At 38.4% G+C, this 22,311-nt stretch overlaps 3 protein-coding genes across 3 annotated transcripts; all 3 read left to right on the plus strand.

The window, feature by feature from the left end:
- Window positions 1-69: 69 nt before the first annotated feature.
- On the plus strand, window positions 70-4,310 carry LOC112557398. The gene is made up of 7 exons (XM_025227221.1): window positions 70-209; window positions 680-758; window positions 1,062-1,148; window positions 1,990-2,076; window positions 2,436-2,510; window positions 3,071-3,160; window positions 3,489-4,310. The coding sequence occupies exons 1-7, from the start codon at window positions 141-143 to the stop codon at window positions 3,977-3,979; spliced, it is 978 nt and encodes a 325-aa protein (XP_025083006.1). The 5' UTR covers window positions 70-140; the 3' UTR covers window positions 3,980-4,310.
- A 1,764-nt stretch (window positions 4,311-6,074) lies between these two features.
- LOC112557819 lies at window positions 6,075-15,296 on the plus strand. Its single transcript, XM_025227878.1, has 7 exons — window positions 6,075-6,930; window positions 7,606-7,684; window positions 8,476-8,562; window positions 9,641-9,727; window positions 10,134-10,208; window positions 10,940-11,029; window positions 15,163-15,296. Exons 1-7 carry the CDS (start codon window positions 6,862-6,864, stop codon window positions 15,294-15,296), a joined length of 621 nt encoding a protein of 206 aa, XP_025083663.1. The 5' UTR covers window positions 6,075-6,861.
- Window positions 15,297-16,475: 1,179 nt separating this feature from the next.
- Window positions 16,476-21,081, plus strand: LOC112557400. Its single transcript, XM_025227222.1, has 7 exons — window positions 16,476-16,651; window positions 17,188-17,266; window positions 17,600-17,686; window positions 18,446-18,532; window positions 19,064-19,138; window positions 19,954-20,043; window positions 20,490-21,081. The coding sequence occupies exons 1-7, from the start codon at window positions 16,583-16,585 to the stop codon at window positions 20,867-20,869; spliced, it is 867 nt and encodes a 288-aa protein (XP_025083007.1). The 5' UTR covers window positions 16,476-16,582; the 3' UTR covers window positions 20,870-21,081.
- The last annotated feature ends 1,230 nt before the right edge of the window (window positions 21,082-22,311 follow it).

Consider the following 22,311-nt stretch of genomic DNA (forward strand, 5'->3'; position numbering starts at 1 on the left):
TGTCAACAGTTTTGCAGCATATATATAAGATACGAGGGGATGCGGCGTGCACCTTGACAAGACCAACTTCTTTGAGAAGGGCCAGCTGTTCAGAAAAGCAACAGTTTCCATCGTGACCTCCAACCCTCTCTGACGTCACAATGACTGCCGCTGGTCTCCTCACTCTCAGTACAACACTCTTAATTGTCACCACGCCACTCCATGCACAGGTAGGTACTTAAAATTTGACCATCAGCTTGAAAAAACAGGTATAACTTGGTACACAATTAGCACCAGCTATGTTAATATAAAATATGCCATTACTTGTAGTGTGCTTACACAGGTAAGTACTGCAAAATTGTACACGTTCAGTTAGAGCCAATCTTCTAAGCTGATGTATTATAATTACCATCAGATGTATTCAGGTATGCAAATTTACCATCAATGGCATAGTTCTTAGGCCATTACATGTGGAAGTAGGTATAAGTATATATGGTTAGCAACAGCTTAGTAGTTATGAGTCTGGTTTTTGTTTTCACTTTGAGTGGTGATAATATTTTGAAATTAGCTAAATAGATAGTGTATGTGGGGGTGTTTAAATGTTTTTTCTTGCAAGTATTTTAGTTTTAAAAATCTTAGTGTTTGTTGCAGAAGACCTGTGCTATAAAAACTGTATTAAAACAGTTTTAATTCTTTTCAGACGGACTCGATTGATGTCAGGACTGAGGCCAGGGCTGTCGTAGCGAACATTCGTGACTTCGTCCTGAGGACAAAAGAAGGTTAGTCTACCATTCCGTGCAGCCCTATGCTCCTCGAGGAGTAACAATAAATAAATTAAACTTAACTTACATTGTAAAGGTCCCGTCCAAGTACTAGAAGAGGTCCTGTATATATTGAAGACAATGAGGTCGATGAAAGTATAATCCCTTTACAATTTTTATATTTCTGAGCTATTTATTGATAGTAATGGGATACGCTCATTTTCTTCAGATGTAGAAAAGATATGTTCATGTTCATTTACTTGTATATCCCATGACCATTCCGTTTGTACAATTCATCACATGCAGTTTCATGTTTGTCAGGTTCTCCTGTCAAGACAGTTCTACAGAACCTTGATGACTTGCAGAGTTTCGCCGTTAATCTTCTTTCTCGCCTTCCACACAAAGAGAGTGAGTGTTCTTACCTGGAGTTAATAGAAGTAATCAGTTATTCATGTTAGATGATGTCCGCTGGCTACTAATAATAATGAACATTGTGATTATTTCATAAACTACAAATTTTCAAAAATGTTTAGAGTCTCCTTGACTAACCGAATATCATATTTAATTTTGTATATTATTTGTGTTTTATGTATAAACACACTTTATTATATGACTGGCAGTATAAAATTTAATTTGTTTTCCACCGATTTCAGGAAAAGATAAGAAGATATCTGTTTAGATCAGTACACCTATTTGTGATCGTCTAAAATAGATAATGGGGAATTTTTTAGTTATAGTAGATTGTTCAAGGCATATTTACTTGCAAAAATACTTTTATATTGTGTAGAAGAATACCTCTATGTCTTTGTATATAAGTTAAACATAAGAAATTGTTCCCATACTTGCTCGGAAGTTCTCCCATTCACACAAATATAGATATATGTGTCAGAGAGCTAGAAAGAATTTCTAAGGAACATCATAAAATGTATTACAACTACACATGAAAACATCTGTAACAAAAGGAAATAGCAAATTAACGGTAAAGTATAAAATGAGATGTAATATTGCTATTGTTTACGAGAACATTTATTTATATACTTCTTTTTTAGTTACTATTAAAACACATAACACGTAAATAGCGTTCAAGAATATTTGGAATTTCTTTAATATGCATTGTTGTTTGTTTTTTTTGGTATAATTTGTTCTTATCACAAAAGACCAAGCAAACAAATGAAAAAAGCAGACCTTAACAGGTGTTAAGTGAGTAGTCGTGGTACATAAACTGACTCAAGTTGACATCTTGTGACAGTTTCAGAGTGCGAGACACAGACTGTCATCAAGTTGTCTGCAGCTGGCATTGGCAACCATGAGGTGCTGGATGTGCTGCGGGCTGAAGGTAAGCAAGTGAATCGTGCTTATATCAAATCTTAAGACCAATACTTAAAGATATATATTGTCACAGATGTCCGAGCTTTCACATTAAAACATCAAGACAACTCGACCCTCAGCTTCTTAAGTTAGATGGAGATCTGAGTGCATGTAAACATAAAGAGAAATATTGAAATTAGGCAAAATACGCTCAAATTCTTACTGAAAAATGAAATAATATAAATGAGTCCGATTAAAAAAATTATATATAGATATATCTATTTTAAAAAAATGTTAAGTTTCTTGAACATTTTGACCTGTCCTTTGGGCAATATCAGTGACTAGTTCTGTGTAGTTTTATAGATTCACCTGCTTGTTTGCTTTAAGACAATCTAGGTCTGATGAGTGCTCGTGTCAGGGTCGCCCTCGCCTTTTTGAGTCGGGTGGCACAGCATCTGGACGGTGAGTAGCGACAATAGACAGCATGGTGAATGGCATGGCCGTTAGTGATACGTATGATGTATAAAATTATGTTGGTGATGCTCTGAAAAACAATGAGGAAACAGGCTGATCAATCCACAGTGAAGACTAGAAATTAAATGTATAAAGCGGGACAATGGCTAAGTCCGGAACCATACACAGACTCACAATGCGACTGACGAAAAACCCTAAGACATAAAACCGGTGAGAAGCGTTGTCACTTTTGTCACAGAATAGAGAAAATACGATGGTGTTCCCTTCATATCCTGTCAATGACCCTGTGCTGTTTGATAAAGTTCCGGACTACAGTTGTTGTCCCCGCTTCACATCATTGACCCTGGGTGGCATTTAACTGCTAGACCACACAACACGACAATGTAAACCGCATCGGTGGCTCTTTGCTATAATATTATCCGATTATCTCGGATGACCTGATGTAGATGCCATCTGCTGGCCTGTGTAAAACGGACTAGATGTACATGTACGTGTAATAGGGCATGTAAATCAGTAGGATGTTCATCACCTGGTGATGTGTCGTGCAGACAAGCTGTCGTTGTCGTCTGACGTGGGCCCAGAGCTGACGGCCATCATCTTCGGAGTAAACACCACAGTCAACATCATTACCATTGCTGGTAGGTGATTTCATCTGTGACATCTTCCTTCAGGCTGCCTCATTATCCAGTTTCAAGCAGCAGCTCATGACTCGCCTCTTTAAAACGACTTTCATTATCTCCCCCAACGCTTACAACTGTTTTACAGAATCAGTGAGCTCTGGAATATTCCTAAAATTAATTGCCGCTGTCTACCTATCTGCACTATCTGGAGCAATGAATAAACATTGACTGCTTTATGAAAACTCATCATGTATCCTACTCAGAGTTTAATAACGGTTTCCATAAGTTAAACCTACTGAACATGTCTTTGCATTCTATGTATTGTTGGTGTTGATAATGGTGACAGGCGACGCCATCAAGGTAGCGGAGGGTCCGGCAAGGAGGAGCAGACGAGAGGCCAGCAGGTTTAAGGTCAGCAACGACCTCGAACTTGACACAAGAGCGCATCACCTGTCCGTGCGATCGCCACAAAGTCCGTGGAGCGTTGACGGCGGACTTCAGTTTCCCCGCCCTGGCCAGTGGAATGCTCAGGTTGGAGCTAACTACGATGATGGGAGGTTGAAGGGAAGGCTGAGCGGTTCCTTAGATTCCAGTGGAGGACGTCAGGTCGGTGGCAGCCTGGGTGTCCAAAGCCCCAACAAGCGGATATCGTTTGAGGGTTTTGGCGGTGTCAGGAGGGACCCAGGTGTAGGTTCTCAACCCTTCGGGGGAGCTAAATTTGATTGGACAAGCAGAGATGGCCGAGTCAATGTCGGAGTTCAAGGAGATGTCCAGAGGGATCCGTCTGGAAGACTTAACCCCTCTGTGGGCGTTGGCGTCAAGATCAAACTTCCTTAGACCAGCAAAACAGGACCACATGAAAATATAAAAGAATCACGATGGAATGTTACGGTGGATGTAACAGTAGCTATGCTACTGCTCTAGAGAGACTTGTCAGTTTACCTTCTACACCTTAAATGTTACGTAATAGTATCTGAACAACTTTTATTTTAAATTTCTGGCCTTTGGGGGTTAGGAGTGGCAGAAAAAAATCATTTCTTATTTCAGCTTTGAAATTCTGGTCTTCACCATGCTATCGCTATGAAGGCCATATTACATACTGGATAACACAATTTTTTTAAGCAATAAACGATTTTCAAAATGTCTGAATAAATTTTTATTTGGGTAATGATGGCTATTTGTATTTGTCTTTTTTATATTTTGTTGTTGAAAATTGAGCGTACGTCTGATTGACAGCTAGACTGAGCAGCAAAAAAAGAGTGGAAGAACTGAGGATAGGTCATTTATCTTGAATATCATGTTTTTTTTTTAATTAGTGCGTTCTCAGCAGACGTTTACAGCCTGATTTGTATGACAGTAAACTTTGAAGACTTGATTCATTAAAGTACACTGGATAAGTCTAAATGATCTCGATAACAAGGCCTTTCTGAAAGGTATAAACCATCAACTGAACTATATTATCACATTTTAATTAAAAAGATTTTAAAACATTAAATCACTACTCTCGTTCTGACAGAGAATGTCAACTCACTCTCTCATTCATAAATCTCACACAATCTCCCACGTCTTCACCCGAGACAGAGAAGCCCACCAGAATAACAGTGATGGGAGAGGCTTGAAGAGGTCTGGCGAGTTATCATTGTGTTCCTGTATCCTGCTACTAGACTTAGGCATTTAAAAGCTTCCGATGACAAAATTTTCATTTACTGGTTGGTAACACATTTATACAAATACAGGAATTACTTGCTGGAAAACCTTTTCTGCCCATTCTGTAGAAATGCTAGTGGACATCCACTTCACCTGCCCATTCCTTGGTAGCTTGAAAATGAAATTTATCAATCGTAAATCTTTTAGAATAGTATATTCCTACCATCGTTGTTTAAAAAAAAATGAAGTTACGATGTGTACAATGTATGCTTGCTATCTTACACACCCCTTACTGAAAAAAATAAATCAACGAATGAATAAATCTTTTTTCTTTGTCCAACCCCGCCTTCCACTCTCGACCCTCCACTGCAATGAGCAAAGCAGCGTTAGACATCTTGTTTGTTTTTCAAGCAGAAGAAGAACCGGATACATGGGAGTTCCTAAAATAAATCGCACCAAACCAAACCTTAAATTGTGTTCAAGCACGCCTATATAAGTCTTTCGATGTGAAGTTTTAATTTATCGCTGTCATTGGAACTCTTCTATCTCACACCTTTGTCTACATAAACATCCATTGTTTGACCCTTACAATCTTTTAACATGTATTTATTATTGGTATTGTGTCTGTTACTGTATTACTCGGCACACTGTATACCGAGTACCATTAGCTGTTATGCCATGGATGGCTTGTGATGTAAGTACTAGCAAAGATCACGCGACTGCCACTACTCACCATCCACCTACTCTCCCACCCGATTGACTAAGATGAAGGCCACCCTTCTTCGTCCCTCAACCTATATGAGTGCTCCTTATTCTTACATCGTGTATAAAGTAAACGGAAAGATGTATTGCTGTAGTCTGTAAAGCTTCCGCGTGTGTCAGAAAGACGCACTTACTACAACAGCAACAACGCCACAAACAACAGCAAGGTAAACAAGCTGCACTCTCGTACTTCACTCCTGTTATTACTAACTATTGATGGTGTTTTTCTTGACAAGAATCAGCCAGGAAGGTCAGAGAGTATAGTTGTAGGTGTACAATTTTTCGTCCTGTATATTTTTTTGAATAAGAGAACAAACAGATTTGTTTGAAAGAAGTGGTAACTCTAGATTGTTTTAACACCAGAAAAAAAAGTTAAGATAGAAGACATCAATGAGGTTACTATTTGCACGATTAATCCCGCAGGTAATCAGAAAGTAACCGAACAAAAACCAAAAACAAGCAAACAAACAAAAACAGGTTTAACTTTGAATTGCTCTTGATTTTTATTTAGTGTTAGCATATCTTAGTGGTGTCATTCAAAGACGGCTCATACTTTGTTGGGTATGCAGTCAGAGGAAAAAGAAAAGACATGAAATTTGTATGGAGTAAGGGACATATTACAAGATGTTTTGACGGCGTGACTACAGAAAGCTATACCAGAAGAAAAAACTTTCAGGCGTCAAGTGTGTTTCTGACTATTTATTGCAGAAACTGCGTCAAACAAAGATCTGAGTACATTTTCTCAGTTCAATACTACATTTACAGTGTTTTAGCTTTTACTTTAAAAAGTTTAGTGAAATACGTTTTTTGGGCTTCGCTCTGTAATGTGTGTGTGTGTGGAAGTGAGAGAGATACAAACAGTTTAATTTGCTGTAGGATATACTCTGTAAGTCGTGTTTTGACATAAAAGACTGCAATATCAGTGATGACCAAGTTTGCCACGCATACGCAGCTAACAGATTGTGTAACATCGCGAGTGCTTATTGTTGCAGTTGAATGGGTTATCTAGAATATTTTTCAGTGCTTGTCGGGTTGTTGTAAACTTGAAAATCCAGACCCGGCGAGACCCGGCGAGACCCGGCTATTTATCAGATAAACAGGAAGTTGGAAAAACTGTAAATCGAACCAGGAACTCAATGGTTTTGCAACGTATATATATAGAAGACACGAAGGAGTGTGAGACCAGCTACTTTGAGAAGGGCCAGCTGTTTAGCAAAGCAACAGTTATCAACGTGACCTCTAACCCTGTCGGTTGTCGCAAAGTCTGACCACGAGAGCTCTGCAAGAACTGAGGCTCTGACGTCACAACAATGGCTGCAGCCGGTCTATTGACACTTGGAACGGCACTTTTAATCGCCACCACGCTTCTCCAAGCACAGGTAGGTAATTAAAAATGGTATCAGTTTGTAACAACAGGTGTGTAACCACAGCCAAATATGCACAGGTATCTCGAACTCAAACTTGATAAGGCCTAGGCCAAGGGGGAAACAAACAACATGCACAGGTAGATGCTAAATAAAAGTCATCAGCTATACACAGGTAAGAACAGGTATACAATAAACACCAGCTGTACTCATTTCTTTTAAAAAAAACCACACCATAATTTGTAGTCTGCTTAGTATTGTAAAATTCTACAGGTTCATTTAATAACATTCCCTCTAGGACTAACAGTCATATTAACGTATGACATAAGAAATAGTCTTCACAGTTTTAAGTTTAAGATGTTACACATTTGTGCTTCAACATTTTTTCCGTTTCTGTTCTGTTGTTGTTGTTGTTTTACTTTGTTTAGTTTTGTGGGTTTTAATGGTTTTCGCTTTCACTTTGGATGTTGGTGATAATAGTTTGAAATTACTTGTATGTGGTACGCATAAAAGAATTTAGTATTTTAGTTTAAACTTTAATTCTTGGCGTTTGTGAGGCACAGTGTGCTGTGATGCAAGACAGTGATTTGATGGTATCTGTGAAAGCACGATCGCGAGAGTATGTGTGTGTGTGTTTGTGTGTGTGTGGGCTATATTTACTGTATTAAAAACAGTTTTAATTCCTTCCAGTCAGAATCGATTGATATCAAGACTGAGGCCAGGGCTGTCGTAGCGAATGTCCGTGACTTCGTTCTGAGAACAAAAGAAGGTCAGTCTTACATTCTGCACAAGGTCCCTTATGAATTAAAGATAATAAATTAGATGATAATAAAATGCCTTTATAGAAAATTACATCTGTGGGGGTTTTCTCTATAAATTAATGGCTAAATATTTCACATTCAGCAGTATTTACTTAATAATAATAATCATCCTCATCATCATCATCATCATCATCACCACAATAATCATAATCATAACCATAATCATAATAATCATACTCGTAAAATAAACTCGAAGAGCGCCATATCCCAGTTCTATAGACAAGCACATTCGACACTCGCACTCCATGTTATTATTATTATTATTAAAAAAGAGTTATTGAAATGAATGTTACAAATCATAGACCGCAAAGAAAGTGACAGGACATGGAGATCATTAGTAAACGAAAAAGACGATCTCATCTATACATTTAAATTAAAAATTGTGGGAAAACGCAGGCAATCCATCACAGAGGAACTTAAAGGAGGATGTAGCTCCACAAGCTGATGATGAAAAAGCTAGAATTTAACAGCAACAATAAAGAAATATACACAGAGAGAGCTTCCCTTGCAACCTGTTAGGTGAGGGGATACCACGCTCATACATTTCAGAACAAACGTGTGATAGTGATTTTTTAAACGTTTATTTATTTAAAAAAATCGTTATTGTTAATTATTGGTTATGTTCTTCTCACAGAAAAATCGTAATGTGACTAGTATGTTCGTATAATTATACGTATATCACATAATCGTCAAATTTGTACAAAGCAGTGTATAGAAAAAACTATTTCCTCTTTGACAGAGACTTCCATAGAAACAATTCTACAAAACATTCTTCGCTTACAGAGCATCACTGTTAATCTGATCGCTCACCTGCCAGCCAATCGAAGTAAGTGTACTTTGAAGTACTATGATTGTCAGTAAAGACTTTTAATTAACTTAGGTTATTCGTTGACAATCAGGAAAATCTACAAGTGGCATAAAGAAATGATAACATGTCTATATGGACTAGTGTACCCATCTGTGGGTTTTTGAAATAGACAATAAGGGTATTTTTGTAATCATTGAATTAACAAAAAGTTTTTTGCCTCTGAAAATTTATTTTTATGTACAATTATCACTATCTTCAGACGTGAGGAATTAAAAAAAAAACTTTTCCCTAATTTTATCGGAAAAATACGAATTCACAAAAGTCTATATATCTGAGAGAGCTAGAAAGACATTCTAATAAAATCAGAATAGTGAATTAATAGGAAAGTAAGAATTGAGATGCAATGTTGCTATTTATTCATTTACTGTTTCCGTTACTAATAAAAATATAACACGTAATTGGTACTGAAGTATTTTGGTAATTCTTTGCTGCACACAAAAGACAACAAACCGACAAACCGAAGTCAACCATACAATAAACATAAGCGTCAGCAAACAGTGTTCTTGACTATGAAAGATATTTCTCAAAGAGATGGGCTTTGAGGTCGGGCTTTAAGGCGTAGACACTGTAAAAGAGAAAGGGAAAGAATATTGCAAACAGTGGGACCTGGTAAAAACAGAGCATCTGGCGATTTTTTCTCGTCTGATGCTTGGCGCAGAGAGGAGGGCAACACAGGCAGACCGATGAGACCGATTCAGACAGGTGTACTGGGGCGAGGTGAAGACGACAACAGTGTGATGATCGTGTAATCAATGCGAGATCAGACTGGCAGTCGGCGTGACATTGTTGTCCATTGTACAATTTGTTGTAAATGTTCTCCAGAGAATTATGAATAAGCTTACTAACTTCTCTCACTACGTTTGCTCTGAAGGAATAACGACAAAGCATTTTTGTGAAGAAAACGTAGAATTGCAATACTGGGCTTTCTTTGTCTCACAAGTATGTCATAAAAGACCAAATAAATGATTCCAAACCTTGACAGGTGTCATGATGACAGTTGGGATATATATATATATATATAAAATGCTTGTGATAGTTTCAGAGTGCGAGACGCAGACTGTCATTAAGTTGGCTGCGGCTGGAATTGGCAGCCACGAGGTTCTGGATGTCCTGTTGGCTGAAGGTAAGCAAGTGGCTCATGCTGACGAGCTAGGATCCAACAAAGAAGTAAAATCTGAAGATCAGTCTTTGAAGACACGAACGAGATAGAGTAAAGCTGTGCCTTCATCATTCAGACAACTTGACCGTCAGCTTCTTAAATTAGGTGGAGCTCGGAGTGCATGTTAATTAGAATTGTAAATTTTAATTGAAATTATGCAAAATTATTCCAAAAATGTTGCGCTAAAAAATAAAACAGCACTGATTTTTATGTTTTATTTGTTCAATAAGTGTTACAATAATAACACAATGAAGACGTTTTTTAAAACATCTGACCCACCCTATGGAAAACGATAATGACTAGTACGGCATGAAACCTGAGAAAAACGCTTCTGTGTAACTTTACGTGTTTACCTGCTTTTTTCATTCAGATGATACAGGTGTGCTAGGCGCTCGTATCAGGCTATCCCTCGCCTTTTTGAATCGACTGGCACAGCATCTGGACGGTGAGTAGTGTCAAAGACGGTTTAGTGGATGGCGTGATCTTAGGTGGTATTGACAGTGTACATAATACATTACATGTGTGGCATTACTATATGTCAGTGTATCACATTATACTTAAGTCACTTAAAAACAATGGCTGCTTTTATAGACAAAGATGAAATATAGATGGGTTCCAATAAAAACGACGGGTTTCCTCTTCTTAATTATCAATCTACTTTGGCAAGATTTAAAACTGAAAGATCGTTAAAAAATATTATTTTTTGAAATCAATAAAGAAATAGGCTGATCGATTCACAGGAAAGACCAGAAATCAAACGCATGAACAGAAACAATGGTCAAGTTTGTGACTGACAATGTGACTGACGAAAAACCGTTAGACACCAAGCCAGTGACACAACGCTCTCCCTATTGTCGAGGTCCGAGAAAAGAGGAAATACGACGATGACCACTTCATACCACACGGTTGCCTATCAATGACACTGTTCTGTTTGATATAATCCAGGACTATAGCTATTGTCATTCTCTTCATACATTTGACCCTGGGTAACATTTAACTGCTAGACAACATTAAAATGTTAGCCACACCAACTGTTCTTTACTGTATTTTTCCGCTTTTGATTATGAGGACCTTATGTAGATGTCATCTGATGACCTATATAAAACAGACAAGGTGTGGGTTCCATCAGGTGACATGTAAATAAGAAGGATGTACATCTGGTGATGTGTCGTGCAGACAAGCTGTCACTGTCGTCTGACGTGGGCCCAGAGCTGACCGCCATCACTTTCGGGGCCAACACCACAGCAGCCATCATTACCATCTCCGGTAGGTGACGTCATCCGGACCAGGATGTCAGGGTTAGGGATTAAAAAAAATGATGTCATTCATCTTGCCTATCATTTTTTAATGGTGGTAAACTTTAAGAACTACCTTTCTTGGTTCGTATTAAAGGATACTGAATGGTCTGGACTATGAGACTCCTCGAAAATGTACGAAATATCAACTGTTCTTTTGTAATTTTAGCGGAAAGAATTTAAAATAAAAACAAAAAAGCAAGAGGTGAAACTTTCTTGTGTTGACAGCACGTGAACTCACTACCCTGACAGAGAATGTCAACTCACTTCTTTGTTCCAAGAGGCAGTATACTGAGAGCACACATTTGTTATAGAAATGCGAATGTTCAAATGAACATACACAATATTTTACATATAAACAACAGTAATACTGAGAATGGTTGCATACATTAACTATAGAAAGTGAATTTTCATCAGTACCTACTGAATATTTTGTACATAAACAATAGCAATACAATGAGAGTAATAGCACACATACAGTAATAATGAGAATAATTACACATATTTGTTATAGAAAGCAAACTGTTTGTTTATAAACTGTAAAACACACTAGTGGCGTATCAATAGCTTCATAATTCATTACATGAGACAAACTGTTTTTATCGCACAGTATAATCTATCAATGTGTTAATTATAAGGGTTGTGAGGATTTATGAAATTCCTTGACTGAACGAGATTTCTGTCTGGCACCTGTTCTTGTATTTCAGGAAAGTAGAAGCAGCACTAGCAGCAGTGTGTGTGTGTGTGTTCGTGCTTGAGTGCTTCTGCGTGTCACAGAAAAACGCACTCAAGAAAATAGCAACAACATTATAAAGATCATCAAGGTAAGCAAAGCAAGCAGGAAGGTCAGACCCCGCCACACGTCTACCAAGTTCTGTCACACAGACTGACACATTTTTATGAGAGTTATGAAGCAGGTTAGTCGGTCAAGTTTTGCCTTGGTCTTGCTTTGTTACTGTAATTATGTAGATGAGCAGCTTACACCCATAACTACCGTATTACTAAAGTATTACAATCTTCACTCTTCTCTCCTGTTCGCGTCTATTGCTATTAATTTTTGTTTGTTTAGTTGGTTTTTTTTTTTTTGGGGGGGGGGATTGCCCAACAACTGGTGTCTTGGATAATGTTCTAGATGTCTTTTTTTATTTGTCTTGTACTTTTATGATAACAAAATGGAGAGGCATTTGTTTGAAGAAGCAAACTGGTAGCGACTCTAAAGTGCCTTAAAACTGACCTGAAGTTGGATGACACTGACATGTTTTGCATATCAGCAAGCCTGATTAAAGTGGGAACTAATCAGGATGTAACAAAAACGTAAAATTTAACCTTGAATTGCCCTTGAGAAACAGGAAGCACTGGCAATAGGTAATTAAGTTATTTCCCTTTGTTTTAGGCAAAGTTTACTTCAACCTTCAACCAGAGCATTTCTGTCTTCATCCTCTTTTTTTTTTTTTTTTTTACTGAGACTAAAATCTTGACCCCCCAAATCATATTTTAACGGCCTGCCTCCTCCCTAGTCCTTTGTTCTCTCCTGAAAGTGTGTACTCTCTACATTCTTCATCCACTTACCTCTTAAGGTCCATAGTCAATGTTTAAAGGTAATGGAACAACGCAGAACTGTGCTAGTGAAGGTCTGGCCAGGGATCACGACCTGGGTATCAGTTGCTTCTGTCTCATGATATGAATGTCAACATTTGGTCTTCTTTTTTATGGAGCACCGGTAACTTATTGCAATGGGTAGAAAAAACACGAAAATTAAGAGGCTATGAGGCAGATTATAATAGTCATAACTTCGACCTTAACAACAGCAACAACAGCAACAACAACAACAACAACAACAACAACAACAACAACAACAAATAGCACATTTGTATAGCACCTTTGTCCAGCATCAGCCAGACTCGAGGCGCTTTACATATAGATATACAAGAACATCATATTAATTTATATACATAATTAAATTCACAGATATAAAAGGGATATTCCTGAAAAAAAAATTGGTTGGGATCGCTCAAACGTGTGGAATTTCAGTGTACATAGTTATCAACCAGAAACACATCAACCACTGTCCACTAATTCATCCATCCACCGCCACCCACACGCATACACATATCACCATATTTTGTTTTATTTGTAAAACGGTATCTTCTGCGTGGAGTTCGTCTGCCAGTGGATATAATTTATGGGCGCACGAACGCTAACAAGCGACTAGAATCGCACAAACGAGCCACCATTGCTCAGCACGAACTGTATTTTTAAACACAAGTCCAACCAAATGCAAATCCAACAATCTAGGAATATGAACTAATAATGATTACTCCGCATTCTGGGTCTTTGTAGACATAAACAAATTAAATTATAAGGTTCTTCGTTACCTTTTAAAAACTGAGAGATCTTAATTTATCTAGTAGGCGGTCGACGCTGTGGCAAACAGAAGAAAAAAAATTTAGTGACTAACGCAAAGGAGTGGACCGGATGTTCACTGTGGGACCTTCTAAGAAGGGCGGAAGACCGGCATCACAATCTCCAGCTTTGCACGAGAAGCCCCCTTGCCTTCTCACAGTGGTCATGTCCGACATTTGCTGGTGCAACTATAATCCCAAAGTATTCCTTTTCTTTGTATTGTAATATTTCCATAGTTTGGTTGCTGTTTGACGCTCTTAATATTTGCTTGACTATTTGGTCCGTACCTCGGGTCACCATGAACAACGCTGACAGTATTGAAACCAAACTGAAAAAAAAAAAATAAAATGTACCTTTAACCCTAACCATCTGATTAAAAGGGCATTGAGAGAGTCAGTGCAGACTAGAAGCGAACGTTCTAATTATAAGCAGTAACACACTGAGCAAGAATACACTCATTTATTACAAACAGCGAATATCCAACTGTACTTACGGAATATTTTGTATATAAACAGTAGTAATACTGATAATAATTACACACATTTATTATAGAAAGTGAATGTTCAGCTGTACCTACGGACAGGCCAGTTCTTAGCCCCCGCGGGGCCCGAGGCAAAGGGCATGTGCGGGGCCCTCACGCCAAGATCACACGGTTTTAGTTGGGATCTAAAGTCACATATCAATCAAAAGCGCGGGGCCCCTTGAAGCGCGGGGCCCTAGGCAGATGCCTCGTCCGCCTGCCCCTAAGCACGGCCCTGCCTACGGAATAATTCATATATACAGTCAAATCTCCCTACTATGCCACCCCGATACTATGCCACTCTCGGTATTATGCCACTTTTGCTCGGTCCCGACTATAAATTCAATGTAAAAAAAAAAATACTATGCCACCCCAGACTCTCCCTACTATGCCACTTTTTTGTGACTGTTAAAAGGCACAAGTTGTGAAATTCCACGCAGTGCTCGATTACTATACTGTACGGTAGTGTGGGACATCGCTGTTAGTGGGAATGTAACATAGCACGCACACAGGGAGGGTGGAGGCTGGCAATGTGGGGGGTGGTGGTCGCTGGCCGGGTGACAGCCACGTGACAGAGGGAAGGTGTGAGGGGGTCGACTAGCGACAGGATGCAGGTGCGCGGATGTGGTTGGGAGGGGTGGAGGATGAAGAGGTGAGGGGGAGAATGAGAGGAGACAGCTAGCGAAGCCGACGATTCTTGAGAGCTTTGGACCAGACCTGGGCAAAGGCCTCCTGTCTCTGACCGGCCCGCCCACCAGTATATATACTATACATACAGTATTAGGTAAAACTGAGTTAACTATATTAGTCCGGCCCTCTAAAACCATCCCAATTTCTCATGCGGCCCCTTGGGAAAATTAATTGCCCACCCCTGCTTTGGACTGACGGGTAACCTGAGCAAATAAAGCCGTTTTTACGAACCCTCTCTACTATGCCACTCTCGCTACTATGCCACTTTTGCTCGGTCCCGGTAGGTGGCATAGTAGCGAGATTTGACTGTATTTAGTAGTAATACCCTCAGACGAAGAGCACCCTGTATCACAGAAATCGAACGTTAATCTGAATTTAAGGAAAATTTCCTTTATAAACAGTATTAACACGGGATGAATAAACACATTTATATAGTACATGTACTTTTAGTTTTATACATTCATTACATGCCAAATATATTATTCTTATAGGGTCAGACCATGACGCACATGCCTGCCAGGTTCTGTCACGTGGAGCGACAAATTTTGCTGTCAGCAATGAACCAGATTCTTTGGAAGTTTATTGCTGGGGTTGGGGTGGTGTGGTGCTGGCATTGCTGCTGTAATTATGAAGAAGAAATTCTTATGCATATAAAAACATTCAGGATGACAGTAAAATATCTCAGCATTATCTTGCTGCAGGCGTTTGCTCTGATTTTTTTTTTTTTTTTTTTTTTTTTTTGAGTAGCGTTTTAGGTGTTAATTTTATTTGTCTTTTATTTTTTAAATAAAAGGGTAGATTTTATCAGGATGTAATAGAAACATCCTTGAAATTCACCCTTGAGAACTATGAAACACAGACAAGAGGTTATTAAGTTAGTTCCCTCTGTCTTAGACGATGGAGAAAGAGAGAAAGAACGCGAAGTCTAAAAGTCGACCTGAAAGTGCGACCTGAAGCCATATTGTTTTTGACATACAAAAAAGGTTGAAGGTTAAACTATTTAATATTTAAATATTCACTGTTTTATGGAATTTTTATTTAGTGTTTGCACACCTTAGTGCTATCACACACTAAAAATAGTTGTGTGATTTAGCCATAGGCAAAATGGGCTCGAAGTTTATTTTATGGAGTAAAAGAAGTGCACAAAATATTTGGACGGCGCGACTTTCACAATCTTATATCAAGTGTATTTAAGCAATTCTATCAAACCAAGAATTGAATTATTTTGATTATTCTTTACAAGGACAGTAACACATTTTCTGTTTATCAGCGTTATATTTACTGACGTCAAGAAAATATATATAAATGTGCGCGCGCGCATTTGTGAGATCAACCTTGTGTATGTAAACCTGCTTGTATTTGAGATAGAGAGACACACACCCATTAACAGCATTACTGTCAGAATTATTTGTCGTGTTTTGACCACAAGAGCAGAAACGCCCAGGCTTCTTCAACACATGCCAGCTCACAGATTCTGTAACATCCTGAGTAATTATTGTTGCAGTTGAATGGCTTCTCTAAAAGTATTTTTCTGTTCAGGATTTTTTTGTTCTTAATGCGAATAACCAGCTAATTAATAATTTGAGTCAACATAAAGACAGACGTCGCCGACTTTAAACCCCTCTCCAGCTCCTGTCTTCCCCTCACACCTCACAGCTATGAAGTAATTAATTTTTTTAATTAATGAGGTGCTTTTTGTGAATATATCAAGAGATCCGGCTGTTCATCAGTTAGCCAGGAAGTCACACAAGCTCTGTACATTTCAACCAGGAACTCAATGATTTTGCAGCATGTATATATAAGAGGGATTGCGAGATGCATCTGGACAAGACCGCTGAGGACCGCCAACAGTTCTTAGTGCAAGTTTGACCACGACAACGTCACAAGGACTGAGGCCCTGACGTCACAGCAATGGCTGCAGCTGGTTTCTTGACATTGGGTACAGCTCTCCTACTTGTCACCACCCCGCTTCATGCACAGGTAGGTACTTAAAAAGGGACCGTCGGCGACACCGTAGCTACACCAAGGTTACGGGACTACGTTTACAGACCTACATTTATCTTTTAAACTTTTATTTTAACTGCCTATCGTTAAAATTTTATTTTACCTGCCAATCGTTAATATTTTATTTTAACTGCCTATCGTTAAAATTTTATTGTAACTGCCTATCGTTGTGGTGTTCTTGACTTGCTACCTACCTGAGCAGAGACTTGAAATACATTTACAAAGATGGTACAGATTTGTGCTTTTTAATATTTATATGATTATTTTACTGTAGTTTTATATTTATGTGTGTTATTATATAGTTATATTTTTGTTGTTAGATTTTGTTTAGCTTAGTTGGTTTTTTTATTTTGGTTTTCATTTTGGGTGGTGGTGATATATTTTTTTTACATTACCTTTAGCGCGTAGGAATAGATACTAAAGCTGTTTATAGGTTTATGGCTAATGTAACACAAGACAATATGTGTATGTGTGTACGATACTTACTGTATTAAAAAAGTAATTCCTTCCAGACCGAGTCGCTCAATGTCCATAACGAGGCTAAGGCTGTCGTGACGAACGTCCGTGACTTGGTCGCGAGGACTAAAGAAGGTCAGTCTTACTTTCTGCTACTAGAAAAGGTCCTTTATAAATTAAAGATAATGAAGTGGATGAAAATACAATACCTTTTTATAGCGTTTCATGTGTGAGATTGATGTCTGTAGATTCAAAGCAGTTCACATTGAGCAGAATTTTAATTAGCTAAAGAACAGCATGTGATACTTTTATTTTTAAAAACATCATTATTGTCAATAGTTGCTTACATTCATTATTTTCATATGTTTTGTAATTTTTTTTTCTTGTACAGTATACGTATATCACTTGATCACCAGGCTCGTAAAGTGAAGTTCATGCAGAAAACTCTGTGATGTCTGTTACTCGTAGGTTCTCCTCTGAAAACTATTCTACAGAACATACTTGACTTGCAGAGAGTCGTCGTCAATATTATTGCTCGCCTGCCATCCAACCAAAGTGAGTGTGCCTGGTTGCGGTTGTCTGAAATATATTAAAAGGATATCTTTTTTAAATTTATAGTCTAATTGTTCGTCCCTACCGAAAATATATTTTATACTGAAGATGACTTCCCCTACACCTATGTGCGTAAGCCATTCAAATAAGTAAATGTAAATTGTTCCTTAATTTTGCTGAAAAATCTCGGTCACATAAGTATCCAATACATGTATCTGTTTAGTAAGAAGTTCTAAGGAACCTAATAAAATTTATAACTACATTTTCTTAAAATGCTGAAGCACATGACTGATGCTGATGTAAGATCCATCGCAGTAACGACTTTTTGTACAAGCGAAGAAACCGTTAGGGCGTTAGCCGGCATTTGGCGGTAAAGTTCAAAGCCTTATATTTCATATTTCAAACAAATGACCAGGAGCAAACAAACAGCTCAGCACAATGAAAAATCAGGTCAATACGATGTGCACTAAAATCAAAATAAATCAGAGAAAAAAATTCCTTCTCAAATATGTTTGGTAGATCTTTAATGTCTTCATTGTACAACTGGTTTTAGATGCCCTCTGTGGTATGAATCCCAGTCTCTCTTTTACTAGCTTTACCTAACGATGGCTAAACAGTTTTTGGGGTGTGTGCATAACTATGGAACTGTTGTCGTTTTGGTCTCGAGAAAAATTGCAATCAAACAATAAAAAGAGAACTTTGACACGCGATAAGCGGGTAGTCGTGGCACATAAACTGCCTCAAGTTGACATCCTGTGACAGTTTCAGAGTGCGAGACACAGACTGTCATCAAGTTGGCTGCAGCTGGAATTGGCAGCCATGAGGTGCTGGATGTGCTGCTAGCTGAAGGTAAGCAAGTGAATCGTGTTCACAAGCTAAGTCGAAACAAAAACATAAAATATAAAGATCAATATTTAAAGACAACAATCGTCACATAGTAAAGTTGTGATAATGACTTGTCCCTTTGTCATTCGGACAACTCGACCATATGATCCTTACATTAGCTTCTTGAAGTTGGCCTGAGATCCGTACACACAGAGGACATCAAAATAAACTGTTCGTCTTGTCCTGACAAATGGGAGATAAGGCGTGTGTCCTCAAATAGCCCCCCTTTACAGATAGCATTGCCTGCCATTTGGGTTAAGCAGATGGAAAGCGTGAATAAGTTTTTTTAATGTATCATCATCATCATTGTTATTGTCTTATCAGTAGGAGACTACAGACAATTCTAAATTTACAATATTTCTGTGTTTCTTTGTATACGTAACGAAACTGGGTTTCTGGAACATTTTGAGCTACCCTTTGACTAGCACGACATTGATCTTGAGAACACAAAGGACTATGTAGCCTTATATATTCACTTGCTTTGTTGACCATCAGACGATCTAGGTGTCGTGAGCGCTCGTATTGGAATGGCCCTCACCTTCGTGAACCGGGTGGCACAACAGCTGGACGGTAAGTACTGACAAAAGATGTTACATGGAATAGCATGATCGTAGGTGATACAGTCCATCCCATGTATGGCATGATAGATATCTGATAGTGTGGTACTTATAGTACAACCCATGAATGGCATGATAGCTGACAGTGTACCGCGTAATGGATATATGTATATATACTCACGTTATTCAGTCATGAATGCGAAGGCCAAACAATGGTCATTATCTATTTAAAGATACAAAATGCCTTCTCCGAATAAAGATATGAAATAAAACGAGTTCCGATAACAGCTACGGGCTTACCCTCTTCAACGTTTAAAAAGTTAAAAAAATAAACTTCTTAAAAGCATTGGATAACTGGACTCAAGGTTCAATGAACAACTTCGGGACTATGAAGAATTAATAATAATAATAATAATAATAATAATAATAATAATAATAATAATAATAATAATAATAATAATACAAGGACCCTAACGGAGAACTGTAAGACATAAAGCAGACGAAACCATTCCTGTTGAAGATGTCCAAGAAGGAAGAAGACATGACAAGACCCATTTCAAACAACACAGTTTTCCATTAGTGACAAGCTACTTTGTGCATAGTCCCAGGTTTAGTTATTGTGCCGCCGCCTATTTTAGGCATATCTTTACAGTACTACGCCAGAATAATTTCCAGCAGAGGTGTAGATCATGTCTGATGACCTCAGTAAATCCCACAACATTTAGACCACAGCTGATAGTCTGATTTTTGCAGACAAGCTGTATATATCAGAGAACCTGTTTTATTCAGACAAGATGTAGATCACATCTGATGACCTGTGTTTTACAGACAAGCTGACGAGGTCGTCTGATGTTGGCCCCGAGCTGACCGCCATCGCTTTTGGCATCAACAGCACAGCCGTCATTATCAACACTGCCGGTATGTAGAGAAGTCCAGATCCGTTGTCGGCTCTGAGAGAGTACTACAATCAACCATATCTTTCCTCTGCACTGTAGTGTTCTCATATTCCGGTTATTGGCAACTCAACCTAACAGCATTAATAATTATTTTTTGATCTCCTACCTAAAAAAATAACAACAAAAATTGAAATACAATGCACCGAGAATACCGCACATTTCCGCTGTGTTTGTTTTTTGTTGTTGTTGGTTTTTTTTTTTTTTTTGTTAGGTTTTTTATTTTTATTTTATTTTATTTATTTATTTTTGCTCTTTGTTTTGTTGTCAAAAGAATTAGCTATGAAGTTCATATGTGTAATAATTTTTAACATTTTTCTAATGGACAGACTTGAAAGCAAGGTTACTTAATCGTATGAGAGGCTAAAATTTCTTTACCCCATAACTGACCAAATTTTTTTAATTGAACAGCTGAGACAATAAAGGAGAAGCTCATTCTCCTGAGACAAGGAAACCGAAACAGACGAGAAGCGACCACGCATCTGGCCCACGGATTTGACATGACTAATCACGTGGTCTGGTGGCGCGATACGACTGGCTTCCACACGTTTCACGTCGGTCCCTTTGAACCTCCAGTGTTACCGCATGGGTTGAAACACCTGCAGCGGCGCTCACCTAATTGGAGTGGAAACGTCGGTGCAACGGGAGACTTCAGATCAGGCACAGCGAATGGCGAAGTGCGTTATACAAGTTCCAACGGACGGTTCACGGCTGGTCTCAATGGGAATATCGGCTGGGGCCCAGGCGGTCCTCGGCCCGGCGGGGGCTTTACTATCGGATTTAAGTTTTAGTCCGTATGACGACTCCGATTCACACTTCTTCTAGAATTTACCCCAGGTACATCTGAAAAGATATAGCGAGGACAAACGTAGGGTAATGAAATTACTGTACCGATGGACTTTAGTAACAAGCGAAACAACTTTCCAGAAACCGTCATAGTTTTTATTTCTTTTATTTTCTTGCTTTTTCATTCTTTAGAGAATAAAGATTGTATTTCATTGAAGTGTTATAATTGTTCATTTGGTTGAAGACTGTATGTGACTACATCAACGATACATCACATATGCTGTGTTTAAATATACTTTTGTCTCCTGGGGCCGGAGAAGTATTCAGCCAAATGCAGGCTTTACCCAAAATTTTACATGTCAGGTGACTACAAATCGAAAATATCGAAAGTACAAAGTGTGTGTAGACAGTAGATCCAATTTAAATGCTTAGCGAGAACAAAATTGCAATAAATTGCGGACAGTGTCATGAGACTACTCAGAAAAACAACCATCTAGATTACTTCTTTTTGTCTGCAAGATGATAAAGTGATAAAAGACCATCGTCTGTCGTATTTGCTTTCATTTCGCACTGTCCAGCAGCTGCGCTACAGAACGAAGGAAGGCCAAGCTCGATCCTATCATGGACGTGTATTAAGTTCGTGATTAGTTTACTTACTCCCAGCCAGCAGTACACCCAGCACCTCATGGCTGCCAATCGCAGCCGCAGCAAACTTGATGACAGTGTCTTCAACTGTAGGCTTTTTTTCCTGTGACAAGCCCAGTTTGAAAGTTCTAGCAAAGCTCAACATTCTTGGATATTAAGGTGGTCTGGAAAGATAGGAAGAAAAATAGCCACACTTGATACTTGAGAGACAGGAATGTCCAATGGGATCCAAAATTTTTTTTAATTCTTGATATTAAATTCTCACTTAATGTGGATGTAATTGTTAACCTAAACTTTCAAAACAAAGTATAAGTAAAAATATTTGAAAAGTTGGAAAAAGAGACATTTAACACCACTTGGGAAAATAACAGTGTTGAAGACTTGCATTATCCAAGATAGTTCGCCAGTTGATTAATCTTCCTGACAAGACTATGCTTTTTTGTTTGGAATGGAAAGCGCGAAAAATTATAAAAATACAATGACTTGTAAATCATATGAAGATGGAGGATTAAAACTATTTTATCTGAGTTTTAGTGAAATTGATTAAGGCGTATTATAACTAACAAATAACAAGGGTAGTCTTGCTGTGAAAAAGGTGGTTGGTTTTGATTGGTTGAGCCCAACAGACACAAACAAACGTGAAGACGTAGTAGTGGCAAGAATACCAGGATGTGGTCCTGTTTATGTTTAAGAATGGAAAGAAAGAGCTCACAAGAGAAAACAACGGGTCAGCTGTCATGTTTTTATATAGCCCTGTGCTTGCTGGTCGACTGGGAAGTAGAAGGTTGAAGGTTCCAAACCC

The sequence above is a fragment of the Pomacea canaliculata genome, linkage group LG2 (genome assembly GCF_003073045.1).
Source record: "Pomacea canaliculata isolate SZHN2017 linkage group LG2, ASM307304v1, whole genome shotgun sequence".
Classification (NCBI taxonomy): domain Eukaryota; kingdom Metazoa; phylum Mollusca; class Gastropoda; order Architaenioglossa; family Ampullariidae; genus Pomacea; species Pomacea canaliculata.

Bases quoted from the DNA above. Each gene is read 5' to 3' on its own strand.
- LOC112557398 (XM_025227221.1), top strand. From the start codon at position 141: ATGACTGCCGCTGGTCTCCTCACTCTCAGTACAACACTCTTAATTGTC. The intron at 759-1,061 runs GTTAGTCTACCA...CATGTTTGTCAG, and splicing joins CGTCCTGAGGACAAAAGAAG to GTTCTCCTGTCAAGACAGTT. The intron at 1,149-1,989 runs GTGAGTGTTCTT...ATCTTGTGACAG, and splicing joins TCGCCTTCCACACAAAGAGA to TTTCAGAGTGCGAGACACAG.
- LOC112557819 (XM_025227878.1), top strand. From the start codon at position 6,862: ATGGCTGCAGCCGGTCTATTGACACTTGGAACGGCACTTTTAATCGCC. The intron at 10,209-10,939 runs GTGAGTAGTGTC...TGTGTCGTGCAG, and splicing joins ACTGGCACAGCATCTGGACG to ACAAGCTGTCACTGTCGTCT. The intron at 11,030-15,162 runs GTAGGTGACGTC...TTATTCTTATAG, and splicing joins AGCCATCATTACCATCTCCG to GGTCAGACCATGACGCACAT.
- LOC112557400 (XM_025227222.1), top strand. From the start codon at position 16,583: ATGGCTGCAGCTGGTTTCTTGACATTGGGTACAGCTCTCCTACTTGTC. The intron at 16,652-17,187 runs GTAGGTACTTAA...AATTCCTTCCAG, and splicing joins CCACCCCGCTTCATGCACAG to ACCGAGTCGCTCAATGTCCA. The intron at 17,687-18,445 runs GTGAGTGTGCCT...ATCCTGTGACAG, and splicing joins TCGCCTGCCATCCAACCAAA to TTTCAGAGTGCGAGACACAG.